The sequence below is a fragment of the Cynocephalus volans genome, chromosome 11 (assembly GCF_027409185.1).
Source record: "Cynocephalus volans isolate mCynVol1 chromosome 11, mCynVol1.pri, whole genome shotgun sequence".
In the NCBI taxonomy this organism is placed as follows: Eukaryota; Metazoa; Chordata; class Mammalia; order Dermoptera; family Cynocephalidae; genus Cynocephalus; species Cynocephalus volans.
In genome coordinates, this window is record NC_084470.1 from 60,714,108 (window position 1) to 60,732,500 (window position 18,393).

The 18,393-nt window shown below is 52.5% G+C and overlaps 1 protein-coding gene across 3 annotated transcripts in view; it reads left to right on the top strand.

Moving 5' to 3' along the window:
* Positions 1-18,393, top strand: part of MAPKAPK3 (MAPK activated protein kinase 3) — a 109,997-nt gene that overhangs the window by 18,289 nt on the left and 73,315 nt on the right. For 2 of the 3 annotated variants that reach the window (XM_063113686.1, XM_063113687.1), the window contains exons 3-10: positions 2,480-2,619; positions 3,504-3,568; positions 4,029-4,108; positions 5,931-6,054; positions 7,233-7,308; positions 7,665-7,789; positions 8,272-8,357; positions 8,650-8,730. In XM_063113686.1, coding sequence (XP_062969756.1) covers positions 2,480-2,619; positions 3,504-3,568; positions 4,029-4,108; positions 5,931-6,054; positions 7,233-7,308; positions 7,665-7,789; positions 8,272-8,357; positions 8,650-8,730 — 777 coding nt within the window. Of the gene's footprint in view, positions 1-2,479; positions 2,620-3,503; positions 3,569-4,028; positions 4,109-5,930; positions 6,055-7,232; positions 7,309-7,664; positions 7,790-8,271; positions 8,358-8,649; positions 8,731-9,423; positions 10,835-18,393 lie in introns of those variants that run through there. The other variant, XM_063113685.1, reaches the window with a different exon arrangement.

The window sequence follows — 18,393 nt, forward strand, 5'->3', positions numbered from 1 at the left end:
TGCAGGTGGCAGAGACCAGCATAGTCAGAGACATGGAGACTTGAGAGAATGAGGCCTGTTTGGGAACAAAAGGTACATCATTCTGGCTAGAAAAAAAGTAGTTTGTGACCAGGAGTTGCAAGAAATGGGGTGAGAGAGGAAGATAAGCCCTGGGTGCCAGGGGAGGTGGTGATATTTATCTGGAGGACATGGAGAAGTGGTCAATGGCCACTGGTGGAGATGAGGCAGAGGGAGAGAGGCAGGATCCCATTGAGAATGTCCACCTGTGGGCTCGGGTTTTATGAGAAGAGAGAGGATTTTCCCGTGGGGTGAGATGCCAGCCTAGGAAGCTTGATAGGAGATGGTCAGGTCAGGCTGGGAAGGAGGGGATGGAGCAGGGCAGGGGGAAAGTTAGGAGGGAAAGGAGAAAAGGGGTGCAGTGAGGGAGGTTGGTGCATCTTGGGTCCTGTGGCTAAGGACTGGGGTATCCCTGGCTTGAGCTGCCTCAGGACACAGGGGAGGCCAGCTGGTGTGGTTAATGAGGGTGGCTGAGCCCTCTGTGTCCAGCACTATGAGAAGAAGCTAGTGCTCAGGAGCTGTGTGGGCAGACGGAGGGGTGCCCTGGGAGGCAAGGACAGCAGGAGCAAGGGACCCATAGTGTCCTGGCTAGGAGCGTCTGTCCAGAGCAGCCTCCATACACACCCACGGCCTGGTCTGGTTAATGGAGCAGGGACACCAGAGCTGGTAGAGGGCGTGTCCAGCCCTTGGCTTCCTCTACTCCTTGCACCAGGCTGGGGTTGAGGAGGGCAGCTCCAGAGCTGGAGGAACAGCCAAGGGGCAGCAGATTCAAGAAACCACTGCCTTCCTCTCCACTCCCTGGGATGCCACTTACCCCAATTTACCTTCACCTAGAGAGCTTTGTCCCAGAGCCTATCCCCCATGGTACCCCATGTAAAGTAGCTTGGTTCTCCCCATCCTGCAGTGGAGGAAACTAAGGTCAGGTGCAACCCACAGTTCTGAGGCTGTTGATCAGGGCAGGGCTGATCCAAGCTCTGGGCTTGGGCATCAAGCCTGGTCTTCAGCCCTCCTCAGTTAGGAAAGAAAATGTGGCTGGGCCTTGGGTGCACAACCCTGCCAGGGATGGCTTGTCTCTGCTCTCCCCATTCTGGGCCATCTCCCCTTGCATGCTGACTTCTCCTCCCACTACAGCTTCTCTGATCAAGGGTACTCCAGGGCCTTGCTCATTTCCGATGATCTACCTTATGGTTGGCAGCCGTGGGCTAGGGTTGAGTTAACCTGAGCAAGGATCCTGACACCCGCCCACCTAATGCCTGCCTTGCTGTGATGCATTCTATGGAGATGACTTATTACTCCATTTTACAGAGTTGTGGGCTGTGGCTTGGAGCTGTGAATGTTCCATGAAGTCACATGGAGTCGTCGGAGGAATTCAATCCCAAACCCGCATTTCACTCTGTCTGGCTGTCGTCTCCCTCAACTAGGGTTTTCTGCCCCCAGTCTCTACCTCTGGATCTTCACCTGGGGTCTGTAGACATGGGATGAGGGTGGAGGCTGGGCAGTCAGGTCACCTTGAGGTGGCCCCACCTCTCCAGCAGTGAGGGTGGTATGGCTGCCCTGGCCCTGCACAGCAGCTCTCAGGGAGGCTACCACGTTACCCTGGAAGCTGGGGACTGACTGGATGGTCATGATCAAACAACTCATTTTAGAAGCACTTCTTTTAGTAATGACAGTTTTATTCCCACACCCACTCCTGGAGAATTTGAAGTCTTAATTACTGTCATTCCTGCAGCAGTGTGGCCTGTCTCTCTCCAGTTTGGGCTGTGTTCCATCATGAGGGATGGACTGATGGACACAGGCCTCAACCCCTGCTTCAGGAAGCCTGCCGTCATGCTGCAGCACTCTGCTGGTCACACTAAGACTTGCGGGGCAGATTTGCATATCAGCACAGCCCTAGTGTCCTCTGCTTTGTCTTTGTCTCACACAGAGGTGCTGGATGAGGATCATAGAGAAGGTGCTGAGGGTGCCATCCCATGCACTCTACATGCATAACTCACAATTCTTGCTTTGGTAATGGAGCAACTGTGTCATCCCCATTGTAAAAATGAGGCTCGAGGGATGTGTACCCCTGGCTTGGGGTCCCATGGCTGATGTGTGATTTGACTACAAAACCCACTCAATTTCCACTTCATTTGCCGCCTCTGAGAAGGGGCTTCTCTAGCCTCTGAGCCTCTCTAGTTTGTCAGCCACCTCCCAGGTCCTCCCTGAGCTACCAGCCAAGCTGTTTGAGCACAGGGCTGACCCTCAAGTCCAGAGGCTCATTAGACCACGAGTCAGGGAAACCTGGATTCGAATCCTCATTCTGCCATCACATGCTGTGTAACCTTGGGCAGGTCACAGGCCTCTTTAAGCTTACTTGTTTTTTTCTGCAAAGTAAGGGCAGCGGGCTCTGAGCCTGACATTCTCTGTGCCCACACACCTACAGCTCCTGTATGACAGCCCCAAGGCCCGGCAAGAGGTGGACCACCACTGGCAGGCCTCGGGTGGCCCCCACATTGTGAGCATCTTGGACGTGTATGAAAACATGCATCATGGCAAGCGCTGTCTCCTCATCATCATGGAATGGTATGTCATCCCACTTTGCGTTGGTGCCCCATTGGTACCTCTGTGGCCCCTAGGCTTCTAGGAGCTTTCTCTGTTCTTCAGATAGCAGCTCTGGGTGCCACCTAAGCCCCTGAGGGATAGTGGAACATGGGCCCCATGTGTGGGTCCCCAGCTCCTCTCTGTCTGCCTTTTAAGTCCTCCCTCCCCCCACAGGTTAGCCAGCTCTTAAGATTTTGAGTTTATATCCTGGTTCTGCCGCCCACTAGCTGTGTGACCGTGGGCAGCTGCTAACCTCTCTGAATCTCTCTAAGGCACATGTAAAATATAGAGGAAGATCTTAATGTAGTATTCATTCTGTGTCTGACTCCGTTCTAAGTGCCCCATGTGTATCACATATTCAATTTTCATGACTGTGTGAGGTTGATGCTATTATCCCTGTTTTACAAGAGGTAGCTGAGGCACAGGGAGGTAAAGAAAACAGCCCAGGGTCACACAACAGTGTGCCTGAAAGGTGGAGCCCAGGGCACAGCACAGAGTAGGAGCTCACAGAACAATGGTCATGATGATAATTGACATCTCATTCCATGTTTGAGGAAACTGAGACTTGGATGAGGTTGGAGCTGCCTAAGACCTCCCAGCCAGGTAGGGATAGTGCCACTGGAAACACAGGGGCTTCCCAGCAGGGATCAGAACCCACCACCCTCCCCTAGTTCTAAGAGTTCAGTTCATCCCATCCAAGCTGACAGCTCACCATGTACCAGGTTCCACAAGGCACAGGGAGGCTGACAGTGGCTATTCTCCTGGGAAGAAGCAGTAGGACCTGAAACTTGGGCCAACGATACAGGGCAGGGGCAGGTTGATGCCGGATTCTCCTCCTCTCTGCTTACAGTCACATTCTCTTCCAGCATGGAAGGTGGTGAGTTGTTCAGCAGGATTCAGGAGCGTGGTGACCAGGCTTTCACTGAGAGAGGTATGTACACACAGCCGGACCAGTGGTGGATTCAGGGTAAGAGGGATATACCAGAGTTGCTGGGCAAGGCCCTGCTTCTCTCTCTGCCTCAGTCTTCCCATCTGAACAAGAGGGTGGGAGAGAGTGTCCATGACTCCAAGAGGTTCTGTGAGTCTGTGAGACCTTATTGGAGATGAACGCTTGGGATGGAGGCCTCAAAGTCTCTTGGTGCTGACCAGCAGTTGAGCTGGAGAGAGATAGCTTAGGCCTGAGAAAAGAGGTCCAGGTACGTTGGGGGCATCCTCGGAGTAAACTGGGGTGTCTGGGGGTTCTGGGACAGAGGTTCTGGGTACAGGAGTGCTGTTGCCATCTTGTGCTGGCCTGCTAGATGGTGCCCAGGAGGGATGATAGGGTGGGAGCTCCCAGGTTACCTGACCTTTGGGTAGCACCACTGATCCCCTCCCGCTGTCTGTGTCTTCAGAGGCTGCAGAGATAATGCAGGATATTGGCACTGCCATCCAGTTCCTGCATAGCCAGAACATCGCCCACCGAGATGTCAAGGTGAGGCTCCAGGACCCAGGTTGGGGAACCAGGGAAAGGGGTACTACCCCACTCCATAATCCCTGATGGTTCCCAGCACCTGCTGCATGGAGGCCAAGTTCCTTGGTCAGCATTCACAGCCTCTGTTCCCTGGCCCAGACTACTCTTAGCTTCTTCTCTCATGGTTTCAGCATACTCATTCTGCTCTTACCAGATGAGTCTCCTTGTTTGCTTTAAATACTGTGTATTCCCAATAGTCATAACAATTACTGAGTGACTACCTCAACCTAGTAGGCCCTGACAAGCATCTTGTTTAATCCTCACCCAGCCCTGTGAGATAGATGCCATTATCCATTTTACAGATGAGGAAACCGAGACTCAGAGGGAGATTAAGTGGCTTGCCTGAGGCTGTGTAGTTGCTGCACTGAGATTCATTCATTCATTTGTTCACTTGTTTAGTAAGAAATTTTGTATACATGCAATGTGCCAGGCCTCAGGCAGGGGCTTCCTGGTACTGTTGGGGCTTCTGGGAAGTCACAGCCAGACAGATTACACCCTCTAACTACAGCATTTTAAGGGAAAGAAGCCATTTGCTGGGCACTGGAGGAAGGAACAGAGGAAGTCCCAGTTGCTGGGCCTGCTTGCCCTTCCAGTAAATGGCCTTGAGGGGTGTTCTGGAAGCTCAGCTGTCCAAATATGCTATACTGGAAGGACTGGGTCTTAGAGGTCATTGCAATCAGATGAATGAAATGCAAACTGATGCAGCCTTGCATACACATACACACATGCATGTGTGCACATAAGCATGTATGTGTGAGCCACAATCAGAACAGAATCTGCACCTCCTGGGCCCTCTGCCCCAGGCCTATAGCCATTTCCTTATTGGCTTATTTCCTCCCAAGACTTGGTGGAAGAGAGCTGGGGGTGCACTTGCTGCCTCAGGCCCTTCCTCTGGCTGAGGACTCCCAACCTGTGCAGTTATCCTTGGATTCTGGATACATGTGGAGCCACAGTAAACTCACCTTCTGAATCCTAGCTTTACCTTAGCCCTGGCTTCTTGTTTTCCCAAGAGGAGAAAATCCTTCTGCAGAAGAGATTCCCTTGTATTGACTAAACCTGCTTCTCTGTTTGAATTCCAATCCAAGGTCAGATCATCTCAAACAAAACCTGAGAAATAGATTCCACAGGCTCCAAATGGGAGCTCCATTTAACACCCTCTTCTTCTACCTCAGCTGTAGTTGGGGGTCCCTCATGCTCCTCTCCATGAGCCTAGATCCTATTTGTTCATTAAAAGCCAGTTTCAGGGCTACCTCCTCCATGTACACCTCTCCACCATCCTCATCTGCAGTGCCTCTCTGTACTTTACAACCAGAAAGACTTGTCTCTGTGCAGCTCCTGGAGTCTGGACCATGGGGGCCTTCTCTCCTGCAGTTGTTGTCCTGTGGGCCCTGTGGGCTTAATTTTGGGCTGGGTGTGGGAAATGTGCTTGGCAGCACTGGCTCTGAGCAGTCTGCCTTCCCTCCGTGGCACCCTCATTCTGGCATTTCATGGCAGCATCACCAACTCAGGATCAGAAGTTCCTACCCCTAGGCTCTCTATGGCACTTGGTCGTTCCAGCCTTGGCTGAACACCCACCTCACTTTCCCCACTGTGGATGAAGGTGTTGTGTTGATCCTCTCTATATTTGGCCCACATTGTTGGTGGCCAAGGCCTAGGTGTTTTTATGAAATGGACCTGGCTCCTTCTGCATTGGGATGGAGGGGAGGGAGTCTGAAGATCACTTTGGGGCTCTGCTCCCGCATGATATGTAACTCCAAACCAATGTTTTCCCTTCCTGGCCCAGCCTGAAAACCTGCTCTACACATCCAAGGAGAAAGATGCAGTGCTTAAGCTCACTGACTTTGGCTTTGCCAAGGAGACCACCCAAAATGCCCTGCAGACACCCTGCTACACTCCCTATTATGTGGGTGAGTTCTTGGGACATGGTTTGTACCTTCCCACCCTAACTATACACTGTATGGGGCAGGCAGTGGGTTGCAGAAACCAAATGGTTAAAGCCCAGTGAGAATGGAGAGGAAGAATTCTGTCTGCGTGGAGGTGGGTGAGGTGGGGGGCCGGAGGCTGCAAAAATATTCTCCCAAACTTCAGCTTCTGCTTTTGAAAATAGATCCAGGAAAATTCTGGCTGTGGCCTGTTAGCTGAATGACATCACAGTAGCTCTAAATATATATGTGATGAAAGGCTGCCATCAGCTTGGGACAGAGCCCAACCGCGGTTGTTTTTCCTCCGGTTTTTATCTTCCTGGGATTCATATTCAGAAAGTGGGCAGGCCTTTCCTCCTACTTTAGAGGGACACAGGGTACCGGCTACCTGCCTTGTGAGAGAGGGTCCCTTAATCCAGGGCATGGATGGGGCCTGGGGGCATACACATACTCATGCTTCCTGGAAAAGATCCCTGCTCCCCTATAACTATGGAGCCCCCAGATCTGGAAAAGCCCCTGCCAAAAGTGCCCCTTGCCTGAGAGTGGGGTGATGACACAAGGCTCATCTCCCTCAGGAGAAACCTTCTGGGAGGGCTGCCGAAGGGGTGGCAAGCCCTCTGAGACAACTGAAATGGCACCCTCTTTACTAGTATGTATATTGCAGCATTTTTACTTAGAAATCTCCTGGCCTGCACACATCGTTGCATAGATAGGAAGACCAAGGCCCATGTGTTGGTGGCCAAGCTGACAGTGGAATGCAGAGCACTGCTCCCAGCTCCTCCTTGCCCATGACCTAGCTGTGCATTCAGGGAGGCAAGGATACAGGGCAGCTGGGGATACAGGGCCACTTACCCTCTTCCACCTCAAGCCAGAGACTGGCCTTCTTCTCGTCTTCTCCCTCACCAAGGTTGAGACTGGCAGAGGGGCCCAGGGCCCAAAGGAGCTAGGGGGCTGTCTGCAAGTGGTTTATTTTTTCCGGGAGCTTTTTTTTCTCTCTCAACTTCACACACATGCTGCCTTCCTAGAAGGTGCGAGACACCAGTCTGCTCTGCCCTACCTCCCAGCCTGGGCACCTGCTCCCCACCTTGCCCAGGATTCAGGCTCCCACCTGGGCTCCAAGACCCTTGGAGCTGAGAGTCCTCCTATGCCCTCTGCCTTGGCAGCCCCTGAGGTCCTGGGTCCAGAGAAGTATGACAAGTCGTGTGACATGTGGTCTCTGGGTGTCATCATGTACATCCTGTGAGTACCATCCCACCCCCTGCTTCCACTTCCTGCCCCCACCCCCACTATGCACCCTCAGTACCACTTCTGCCTGCCCCCCTGCCATGTCCTGGTGTGGGGCTTGTGTGCCTCACTCCTCGTGTAGGCTGCCCTTCCCTTCTGATCATGGGACCCCACTCCTTTAGGCTGCCCGATAGACTCCCCATGCCAAGGGCTGATGGCATTCCTGGGATGTGCCCAGGAGTCCAGAAGGCTGATATTATTGCCATTGTGTCTGGCTGTCTGTCTTCCCACTTGGGGGTTTGGGGTGGAGAATGGGTCCACCCTGGCACTGTCCCCTACCCCTATGATGAATGACCTCCTCCCTCCCCCAGCCTGTGTGGCTTCCCACCCTTCTACTCCAACACGGGCCAGGCCATCTCCCCAGGGATGAAGAGGAGGATCCGCCTGGGCCAGTATGGCTTCCCCAATCCTGAGTGGTCAGAGGTATCTGAGGATGGTGAGTGAACTCCTCTCCCCCAGCCTGTCACCCAGGCTCCTGTGGCCCTCATTCTGGAGACATTACTTTGGTGTCAAACTAACCTATGTTCAAATTCTGGCTCCCCTACTTCCCAGCTGTGTGACCCTAGGCAGGTCATTTAACCTTTTTGAGCCGCAGTTTCTGCATATGCCAAATGGGCTCAAAACTTGCCTCCTCAAAACTACCTCTAATTCATATTCCCTGTTCATATTTTTCTTTCTGGGGAACATAAACAAGTCTGTCCTGTATTAGTTATCTATTGCTTCTTAACAAGTTATCCAAACACTTGGTGCCTTAAAACAAGAAACAGTCGTAAGCTCACCATTTCTGTGAGTTAGGAATTTGGGAGCACCTCAAGCCCTTGCCCCAACAGAACTTGTGGTCTGTGGGAAAGTGTGGGGAGACTGACTCTGAGGAGCCCTGAAACCTCACCTCTCCCCTCCCGTCCCTGACCTCCCTAGCCAAGGAGCTGATCCGCCTCCTGCTGAAGACAGACCCCACAGAGAGGCTGACCATCACACAGTTCATGAACCATCCCTGGATCAATGTGAGCACCTCCTCGTCCCACACTAGGCAGGCTGTCAAGCTGGAGCAGGGCTGCCCGGCAGGAGGGTGGGGGCTCTGGAGGCCCTGGTGTATGGCTGGAATGGGCCTGTGCTCACAGATGTGTAGTAGTGCCTCACCTACAACCTGGCTTTGCCCTTGCCCCAGTCAGGCTTCTTTACCTCTTTGAGCCTCAGTTTTCTCATCTGAGACTGGGAGGAGGAGGTGGGGTGGGGGAGACAGTGCTGTTCCAGTTGTCTCCAGGTTCTAATCCATGGTCTTGGGGTTCCTTCCAGCAATCAATGGTGGTGCCACAGACCCCACTCCACACAGCCCGAGTGCTGCAGGAGGACAAAGACCACTGGGATGAAGTCAAGGTGGGTGGACTCTGCCTTGGTCTCCCTGAAGGTTCCAGAGTTTTGGGAAAAGGGGACTCCAGGGTGGTGGCTACCTGTGCCTGAAGCACAGGGCATCAGTGACTGCCCCTGTGATCCAACCGTGGCACTCTGAGCATTTGGCTGCACTACCGCAATTCAAAGTGGTGCTCCTGGCTCATAACTTCAGTGAAGAGGAGCTTTGGGCCAGGGGCTTAGTCAAAGGGCTTTGGCCATAACCTCTCTTACAACCAACATTTGGGAGGGTGGTCAGCCTGGTTTTAGACTCAGTTGAGGACAGGTTTGAGCATATGGGGTAGCTCAGAGCCTTGGGGCATATAGGGTACACTCTTCAGGCCCCAGTGCCCTGGGTATCCAGCAAGATGGCATTCTCTGCAGGCCTTGTGGTTCTGAGCAGGTGGCATGGGTTCAGTACTCTGTCCCACTCACCCTTGGTGTGGTCCCAGGGAGTCAGTATCCTTTCTGTGCCTTCATAGAAAGCTCATCGTCCACCACAAAGGGCTATAGTGAGGATTATGTGATATGAGGGGCTTGGCCCAGTAGTGGCCACTAGAGCAGTACAGGCTGTCACTGCCATCACTGATGTTATTAAGGGGCTGCCCAGGCAGGTGGGTGATGGCTCTTAAGGTCAGTATATCCTGACCTGTTAGTGCCCCCTACCACATCTGTTCCCAGGAGGAGATGACCAGTGCCCTGGCCACCATGCGAGTGGACTATGACCAGGTGAAGATCAAGGACCTGAAGACCTCTAACAACCGGCTCCTCAACAAGCGGAGAAAAAAGCAGGCAGGCGGTTCCTCAGCCTCACAGGGCTGCAACAACCAGTAGCTCATGGGGCCTTGGAGAAGCCAGGCCTCTCAGGCTGGGTGACAGACTGGAGTGTGCTGAGGCCCTGGCCAGGAGGGCCCCAAATTATTCTTTTAACAAAAGGATTATTTCGTTTTGTTTTAATTTGTTGCTTGGAACTTCAAGATGGAAGACCGTGACATGACCTAAAACCTCCTTCAGGGCTTCAGCCCAGGCTCAGGCCCTAGAGAGGGGCAGAGCCTAGGGGCTGGGGAGTCACCTGCTGCAGCTGCAGTGCCTTTGGCCGGGGTGGCCTGAGTGAGGGCTCAGTTCTATCTTACCCTGGAGCATGTCCTTCACCTTCTAGGCCACTGGGAGTTGTGGCTGGGCTTCCCTTCTTCCCCGGAGACACCCTCCTGCAGGGTGGGCAGATGGGCCCAGCCTTGAGAAAGGCATTGGCCACTGGTTGTCATGGTGACCAGAGACAGTGTTGCTATCTGTGAATGCTGAGTGAGGGAGCAAGGGGGGGAGGAGGGGCAACCGAGCATCCACCTCTTCCTTCTTGCAGAGGCTAGTCTCTCTCACACTGGCTGCACTTCTTAGGCTCACCCCTCTTCAGTCTCCCTGAGGCTGCATGGTCCAGTCTGCCTGCCTCCCTGGGTGGTCCATCCGTACCTCGCTGCAGCCCCAGCCCAGATGGTACTCAGATTTCTCCCTACAAGGAGTCCCTGGGCCTAGCCATCCTGTCAGTACCTCTTAACCAAAGGGTGGTTTCTCATCCCAACTGAGGTAGGGGGTATTTTTAGCCTTTTTCCACTTTGGAAAATGTCACTGTGACAAAAGCCAGTACAGTTCCCCTGCCTCTACCTGCTCACCAGATCCCAGGCAAGAAAGCCCCTCTCTGTTGATACCAGAGGTTGCCTTTTGGAGATCTTTTTTGAGTGGATGGTTGGGGGCAGGGCAAAGAGGCTCCCCATTAACCGGGGGTCTCTTTCTATACTCTGAGTCAGACCTGAAGTGGTGGAGGGCTGCTGAGCAGTGTTCAAAAAGAAGGTTCTGGTCCTGACTTTGGCCTAAGTCAGAACAGAGAGGGCCCCTTCCTGGCTGATCCAGGTTTACCCAGCCCCACTCTGCTCAAGGTAGCCTCTGAGTACTGAGTGCCTGATAAGAGCCTGACAAGTGCCTGACACCCAGCCTTGTTCCTGGCCCCTCTCTCCCTGTGTGGGAAACCCTAAACTATGTCAGGACAACACTGCTGGGTTTTACACCCAGATATTAATAAACACCATTTTGGCATTTTCCCCCAGTTTCTGGGTTTCTCTTTGTCAGGGGTGGACAAAAGTGGCCTGAGGGCAGATGCTCACTAGGGGTTTCACCCCAACTGGAGAGGTTGCCTCAAGCCTTGTAAACATGCCAGGCCGACTCCAGGGCCACTGCGTCCTCGCTAGGCATGGAAAGGTCAGAGGAGCTGAGGGATGGCAGCATGCCCCCAGCTCTGTGCTGCCCCTGTGCACTGTGTATGATGTGACACCCACCCCCGGCCCTGTGTGTGCCAGCGTCTGCCCACAGTGGCCACTCCCAGCTGTGTGCCAACCTGCTGAAGGGCAGGCAGAGTGCCTGCTGCAGCACTGAGCTATTTTCAGAAGCTGCCAGATTTCATTTGGCAGCAAGAATATCAGGGAGGGAAGGGGATGGAATGCTGGAAGACTGTCTTTTGACTACTCTGGCAACAGAGCACCATCACCCCTTGGGAGCCCTTGCAGGCAGCCTCGAGGGGGGCCTTAACTGTGGCATTTCTCCCCCAGCTCCTATCTTGAAACCTTCTAGTTTTCCAAGAGCTCATCTGGTGCCTGCAGCACCCCTCCTCTGTCTCCCCTCCCCCATTCCCTCAGGGTGTGGGGAAGGGTGCGGATGTTAGAAGGCAGGGGACAGGCAAGCACTTCTAAGATATGCTGCTTCCCAGCCTGGTGACCTTGAACAAGTCCCTCAGCTTCCCAAGCCTCAGTTTCCTCAACTGTGTACTGGAGATGATAGTGCCCACCTTGTGGGGTCATCTGGGGCATTTGGGCAGATGATGTATGTGGAGTACTTAGTAGGGTGTCTGGTGCATGGCTGTGCCAGCACCCATTAGGCACCCCCCAGCATCCTTAGCCATCGGGAAAGAGAAGTACTGAGAGTTGTCTGAGGGAAAAGCAGTCCAGCCCCAAATCTGCCTCTGAGACCTTCCACCCAGAAAATCAGGACTTCTTAACCCATGAAGTTTCACTCCCAAGGGCCTGCTGTCCAGAGCAGCATCAAGTGGGCCTCCTGGGCCTTGTTCCAGCCCTGGGTGTCAAGGAGGGGGGCCAGATGAATTCTAGGGGCCCCATGGAGCCAGTCCTCCTAGTTTACTCTCTAAGTCTGATGAAATGCTGGCCAGACACAAAGGAAGGTATAGTCTGTCTAGACGCAAAGCTGTAGAGGCACAGACGGACTCCCTCACTTGGCCACCAAGCACCCACTTTGCCTGAGACCCCAGGCTGGGTGCAAGGAAGGTAGCAGTGAAAGCTTCAGACAGAGGTCTCATCTCAGGGAGTTTACATTCATGAGGGAGAAGGACAAAATATCATGCAAAAACATACCGAATCATGGCCTTGAGCAGTCTATGAAGGAAGGACGTTGTCCAAGGAGAAGGAGGTGTCATGGGGCAGTTTAGGCCAAAGAGAGAATTTATGCATTCTAGTGGCTTGGAAGGGTGACTGATAAGTTACAGAGTTGAAGACAGAAATGCAGGGACCAGGGCCTCAGGGAGGGAGGGACTTTGTGCTCTAGGGCACTGTCTGCCCTTCAGCTCTGCCAATCTGTGCATCTCCTTGGGGCTGGCCTTGATCCTCTGCCTTCATGGGCCTTCTCCACAGGCAAAACCACAGCTGCAGGAGTCCTAAGGGGAGGGGGACATCTGCTCAAGTGTCCACATGCCTGTCCCAGGGGAGGATTCTTATTTGTCACAATTGGCCCATTGCTGTTGTAGGGGAGGGGGCGTGCACGGTCCCTCCTGTGACTAGGTGGGGGAGGAGGATGCAGCAGAACAGTTAGCAGAGGAGAGGATGGAAGAATTGCTCCTTTATCTCCCATGTCTGCTTGGCCACTTCCAAGAGCCCATGAGGAGCTTGGGCCAATGACAAGCCCAGCCCAGGGCCTGGCCTTCTGATTGCAGGCATTAGATATAGCTCTCAAAAGCCAGGGATGGGAGACAGGATGCCTGGCCAGGTCACACTCTTCCTTGGGCCTCAGTGTATCTATCTTTGAAATGGGAGCATATCTCTAATAATCATCTAGTATCACATGAGCTAAGAAGTCAGGTGGTCACACATTCACATCAGCCAGTCAAAATGCACAGGCATTTACATGGGTTCCATAGTAGCTTCCCTGGGAGCTTTCAGTGAAGAATACCTTAAGAAGTGTATGGATGCATGTGCATGTGTGAGTGTGAATGTATGTGTGTGTGTGACATTTCTCCCCAGTGATGCTCCCCCAACCTGGCTGACAGCTCCCGACTTTCCTCTGAACCTGATGTTGGCTGGCTTCCAGAAGCCTGGCTCATTGCTATTCTACACCAGCCCCTCTCTGCCCTTGATTCAGCCCCTCCACTGCAGCATCAGAATTGAGCCTCCAAATGCAGTCTGCTGCAGCCTCTGTAGGGGTTTCAATGCTTCCAGGCCTTCTTGAAACTCTCTCTCTGACAGGCATGGGGGATGGGGAAAAGGATAGGCCCTGTGTGGTTGTCTCCAGACCTGGCTGCCTTGGGCTGAGCCTTTGCATCCGTAATGGGTCCTCACAGATGCCCCCAAACCCAGAAGGATAAAATTCTTCCTTTTGTCCCACTGGGCAGCCAGCATACTTACCCCTTGGAATCAAGGCCAGCAGGCAGAGAAGGGTCTGGGAAGTCTATCTCCCACCCTGGGGCTTCTTGGAAAAGCCAGGAGACTTGAGCTTTGGTTTATGTGAGGCCTTGGTCGAGGCTGTTCTTATTTTTGAGATTCCCCATCCATAGAATGAGATGTTGATTAAACGGAACCATATGATTCCAGCACCCTTGGCAGACATGTTGCCACATGGATTATGAAGAATGTTCTGTGAGCTCAGGCAGATCAGACAACTTTGCTAGGCCTCAGTTTTCTTACCTGTTAAATGGGAGTAACCTTCATAAGGATGGGGCAAGGCTTCAGTAGAGAAGGGGAGATAACTGAGCACAAAGGCCTTGGTCACCAATGCAGCCCTTGGTCACCAATTCAGACCAAGCATCTGCTAGGTGATATGCTGTGCTGCGCAGCACTCTCTCAGTTCTAACCCCCCTGTTTCCCATGACTAGGAGAAGGTGTCTGTGTTTTAAAGGAACCAGTTTCCTGGGGCTTAGAGGAGCTGTTGGTGGAGGCAGGACAGGTTAATTGTGGTGTGGGGCCACCTACTGGTCACCCAAGTAAAGCATTTAGTGGACACCTACTGTGTGCCAAAGCCTGAAGGAGCAGTTGGTGGGGGAGAGACCACACATCATAATGAACAACTGCCATTTGCCAAGTACCTACTGTGTGCCAGGACTGTGCCAGGGATCTACATAGATCATCTTACTTAGTCCTCACATTTCCATCTTATCCATCTTACAGATGGAGAAACTGAGCCCCAAGTTCTTAGACACTGCCCTCTGTGCTAGAGGAGGTCAGAGGAAGTAAATGGCACTTTTTTAAAAAATTTATTTATTTATTTATTTATTTATTTAAATTTTATTTTGTCGATATACATTGTGGCTGATTATTGCTCCCCATCACCAAAACCTCCCTCCCTTCTCCCTCCCCCCCTCCCCCCCAACAATGTCCTTTCTGTTTGCTTGTCGTATCAACTTCAAGTAATTGTGGTTGTTATATCTTCTTCCCCCCCCCCGTTTGTGTGTGTGTGTGTGTGTGTGTGTGTGTGTGTGTGTGTGTGTGAATTTATATATTAATTTTTAGCTCCCACCAATAAGTGAGAACATGTGGTATTTCTCTTTCTGTAAATGGCACTTTTTGGCTGGGAACATTCACAGAAGGCTTCCCAGAGGTGATGACAATGTGAACTCAAAGGGCAAGCCAGATTTGGATAGACAAAGATTTAGGGAAAGGGCAGTCCAGCTGGCAGGTACAGGGTGAGGCCAAGGTGTTCTGTGTGAAGAACGGGAAACAAGTCTGTTTAAATGGGTGAGAGGCAGCTATGGCAAGGGGGTCTTTCATTTTCTCATTCCACCTTCTGTAGGAAGTCAGAGTGGGGTGCTCAGGGGTGAGACAGTGGGCATCTGATAGCAGCTCCTCCCTCTTAGAGCCCCCAGGACACTCTCATGTGTAGTACATTACCCTCTCCCTACATCCACCTCTGCCTCCCCTGAAAGTACATCCAACTTTTGATGCCAGGTTGTCAAACAACCCATCCACCTCCTCTTGCTGCTGTGGCATTTCCAGTTGGCTCTAGAGTTGGCTGTCAGAATTGGGGCCAGGTCTTCTTGCACTGGACTCCCTGAACTCCAGGGTTTGGTGAAGGAGTCCTTTACTTCCAACACAAGTATTTTAGATATTGGAGTTTCTCCTGAGATTTAATTTGAATAAGAGTTTATGTGCTTTAAAAAAGTTTATGGGACAATGAACGAGATATTAACAAAATTTATTTCAAATCCTGCAAGATAGGCATTATGATTGCCATTTTACAGATGGGAAACCAAGGCTCAGAGTAGCTAAGTGGCTTGCAGGTTTCATGGCTGGTGAGGATAAGAGGCAGGGCTCTGACATGGCAAAAATGGCTTCAAGGTCATCCTTTCTTCTACTGTTCCTGCTCTCAGAGAGTCTAGATTCCATAGGGACAGGCAGAGAATAGCTGCCAGCCCTGTCTGGTGGGCTGCAACTGGGTGCTGACAAAGGAGCTGAGATGACTGGGCGGTCATGGCTGTCTTAGACAGGCTTGCTTTCCCCTTTCTGCTGGGGACTTCACTCTGGACAAAGAAAGTTGGGACAAAGAGGAGGTGATGGGGAAGAAGAAGCAGCAGGGGAGGCATTTGGGGAGTCTACATTACCCTGTAAAATCTGCCCCTGATGCAGAGACTGTGTAGATAAAGAAGATTATGTCCCCACCCCTGCCTTGATCTGTGTTCACAGCAAGCCAGGGAGCAATCACCCATCAGACCTGATATAGATGCTCTGTGCAGGAATGAGGCAGGCCCCTCAGCTACCCACTGAAGCAGGCCCCCAGGGCAGGGACCCTTCTCAGCTCAGGGTCCCTTCCAGGTGATAGGACCTTGACTCATGGGCCATGTCTCCCCACAGGGGCTGCTGGGGCTAGATGGAGGGTCCTAGAGCCCACCAAGAAAGGTCAGATAAGAGAGGGGCTGGGCTGCTTGGCTCTGGGCTTGGCCTGCTCCAGTAACACTTTGGATCCCGTGTTTTGAGTACCTAGTGTGTGCCAGACATATCTAGTATATGACCTTGTTTACATTTCTGTTCTTCCAACAACCCTCCTAGGCAGAGTTTAAGCCCATCTTGCAGAAGAAGTCACTAGAGTTTGAATAGCACCAGGAGAAAGTGCCCAGGTTCCTATGGGTGGTGTGTGGCAGGGCCAGGGTCTAAACCCAGGAGCATGGGGCTCCACATCCCCTTCCTAACCGGAAGGCTGTCTCTGACCAAAGAGTCCCAGTGTCATCTGACCTCTTTCCTGACCTGGTCTATTTGGAGGTGTCCCTCCCCTCCCCTGATCTTCTGTGCCCGTGGGTGCTACAGGAAGGACTTTTAGGGGTGATCTTCTATGGCTTCTGGCCCCTGAACCTGGGCAGGGAGTGCCTGGCACCTCTCAGGATGGTTTAAAGGCAGGGTACTTCCCTGCAGATGAGACAGATTTGGGCATGAGTTACATGGCCTGGGTCTGCTCTGTGACCTTAGAAAAATCCCTTAATCTCTCTGAGACCATTTCCTTATTAGAACACGTGGACAGCGATGTCTTGTCTATTCTTCCCCCCCCCATCTCCTGGACTCTGAGACTGAGAAGGTTAAGGCACAACATTCTGCAGAGCTTCTAGCATGTCATAGGTCCCCCAAAATTCACCTCACACAAGAGACTGTGTGGGGCATGATGGTGTTCAGAGAAGTGTTGAGTCACAGGTTAAAGCCTTCAGAAAGGAGGCTGTCTTCCTGGGAGAAGCTGCAGTCGGAGCTCCTGTCTGACTGAGCTGCCCAACTGCCCTTGGGGGCTCCCTCTCCCTGAAGGTTCCTGCCAGGTCAGGGCCTAGTAATCTGTGCCATAGGGCTGGCCAGGGATGCTGGGGAAGACAGGTGAGGCAGAGGAGGCTCCGCTCAGTGGCAGCCCGGCAGGTCCAGAGAACCCCTCCTCATAGGATCACGAAGGGAGCCAGAGACTGGGGCGCAAGTCTGGGCGCTGTACCAGCCAAATGTGGGGACGGACTGGCCCAGAGTGCCTACTGTGGACAGGCCTCCCTGTGATGTTGGCTGGGGCAAGCTGAGTAGATGGGATTCCTTCTACAATGATGGAGTCCTCAGCCAAAGATTGGAGTGACAGACTGGGACAGAGGGTCAGAGAAGTCTCTGAGAAGGGGACACTCAGTTGAGAATGAATGATGAGAAGTTGGCTGTAAGAAGAGTGAGAGGAAGGGCATCACAGGCAGAGAGAACAGCAAGTGCAAAGACCCTGTAGCTGAAAAGGCCTTTGAATATCTGAGGGGCAAAAACGAGCAAAATATACCTTGAGAGTGCTGGACCTGTCTAGCCTTCCCTGGACATAAGTGAGCATGTGGCAGCTTTATGGGACCCAGGAAATCAGGCTTTTTGAGGTGCCTTTCTCTAGGCTCTGCCATTGACCCCCAAGAACAGGGTCTGGCCAGGGCTCAGGACAGCCTGGCCAGACATGAATCAGCCCTCACCTGGCCCTTGACTCTACAGATGGAACATCAGCTCTTGAAATGGCTTTAATATCTAATTGTTGGCAATAAATTGGACCCACTAAATCATTGATGCAAAGCTTGTTGGGACTGTTAACATCAGCAAAGCCAGTGGCTGTGTTTGTTTCCACACCAAGATACAACAAGCCATAACTCACCTCTGGAGATAGATTCTAAAGAGATGGGGCCCTGGTCTCTGGGCCTGAGAGACAGGGGTTGATTCTTCTTAATGAGCTCCTGTAACTGGGGTTTGATCTTATTGGAGCTTTGTGAATGCTTGGGTGGGAGATTCTGGGGACAGGGTGAGCAGAGATTCTCAGCAATAGTCATGCATCATAATCTCAGCCAGTAAGAGACAAGCCCCTCCTCACTCCAGCCAATGAGTTAAAGCAGACCAGGGGCCTGGGCTGGGAGCTCTGTTAAGGGATGAGGGGACCCCAACGTGTGCCTCCTGGTATAGCCACCCCTCCTCCCACGCCTGTGCTTCAGGGCCTGACCCTGGAAAGTTCCTTTCCTTCTGTTGCTCTGGAGGTCAGCTGGGTTTCCTCAGAGAGCTAGTTCCTTGGAGTAAATCTTTCCCACCTGAAGCTGGGAGGGCTGCCTGGAGGAGGTAAGGATGCAGTGGGTGGGAAGGGGCTTAAGGGAGGAGCAGACAGCCAGTCGCTGCTCTCTGGAAGGAAGGTATTCAGAGGTCAGCTGACTTGTTCAAGGTCACACAGGAGGTTAATAGCTGGAGCTCTGAACAAAAGAAGGCTCTGGATTCAGTCCTAAATTTGGGACAGAGGAGGATGGCATCAGGACTGGAGGGACCTAGAAGAGCTTGTGGGTTCCAACTTCAGGGCTTCTGATGTTTTCTCCTCAGAGTCTGGTTACCTGGAAGAAAAAATAGTGCCTCCTGGGCCTCTGCACTTTCT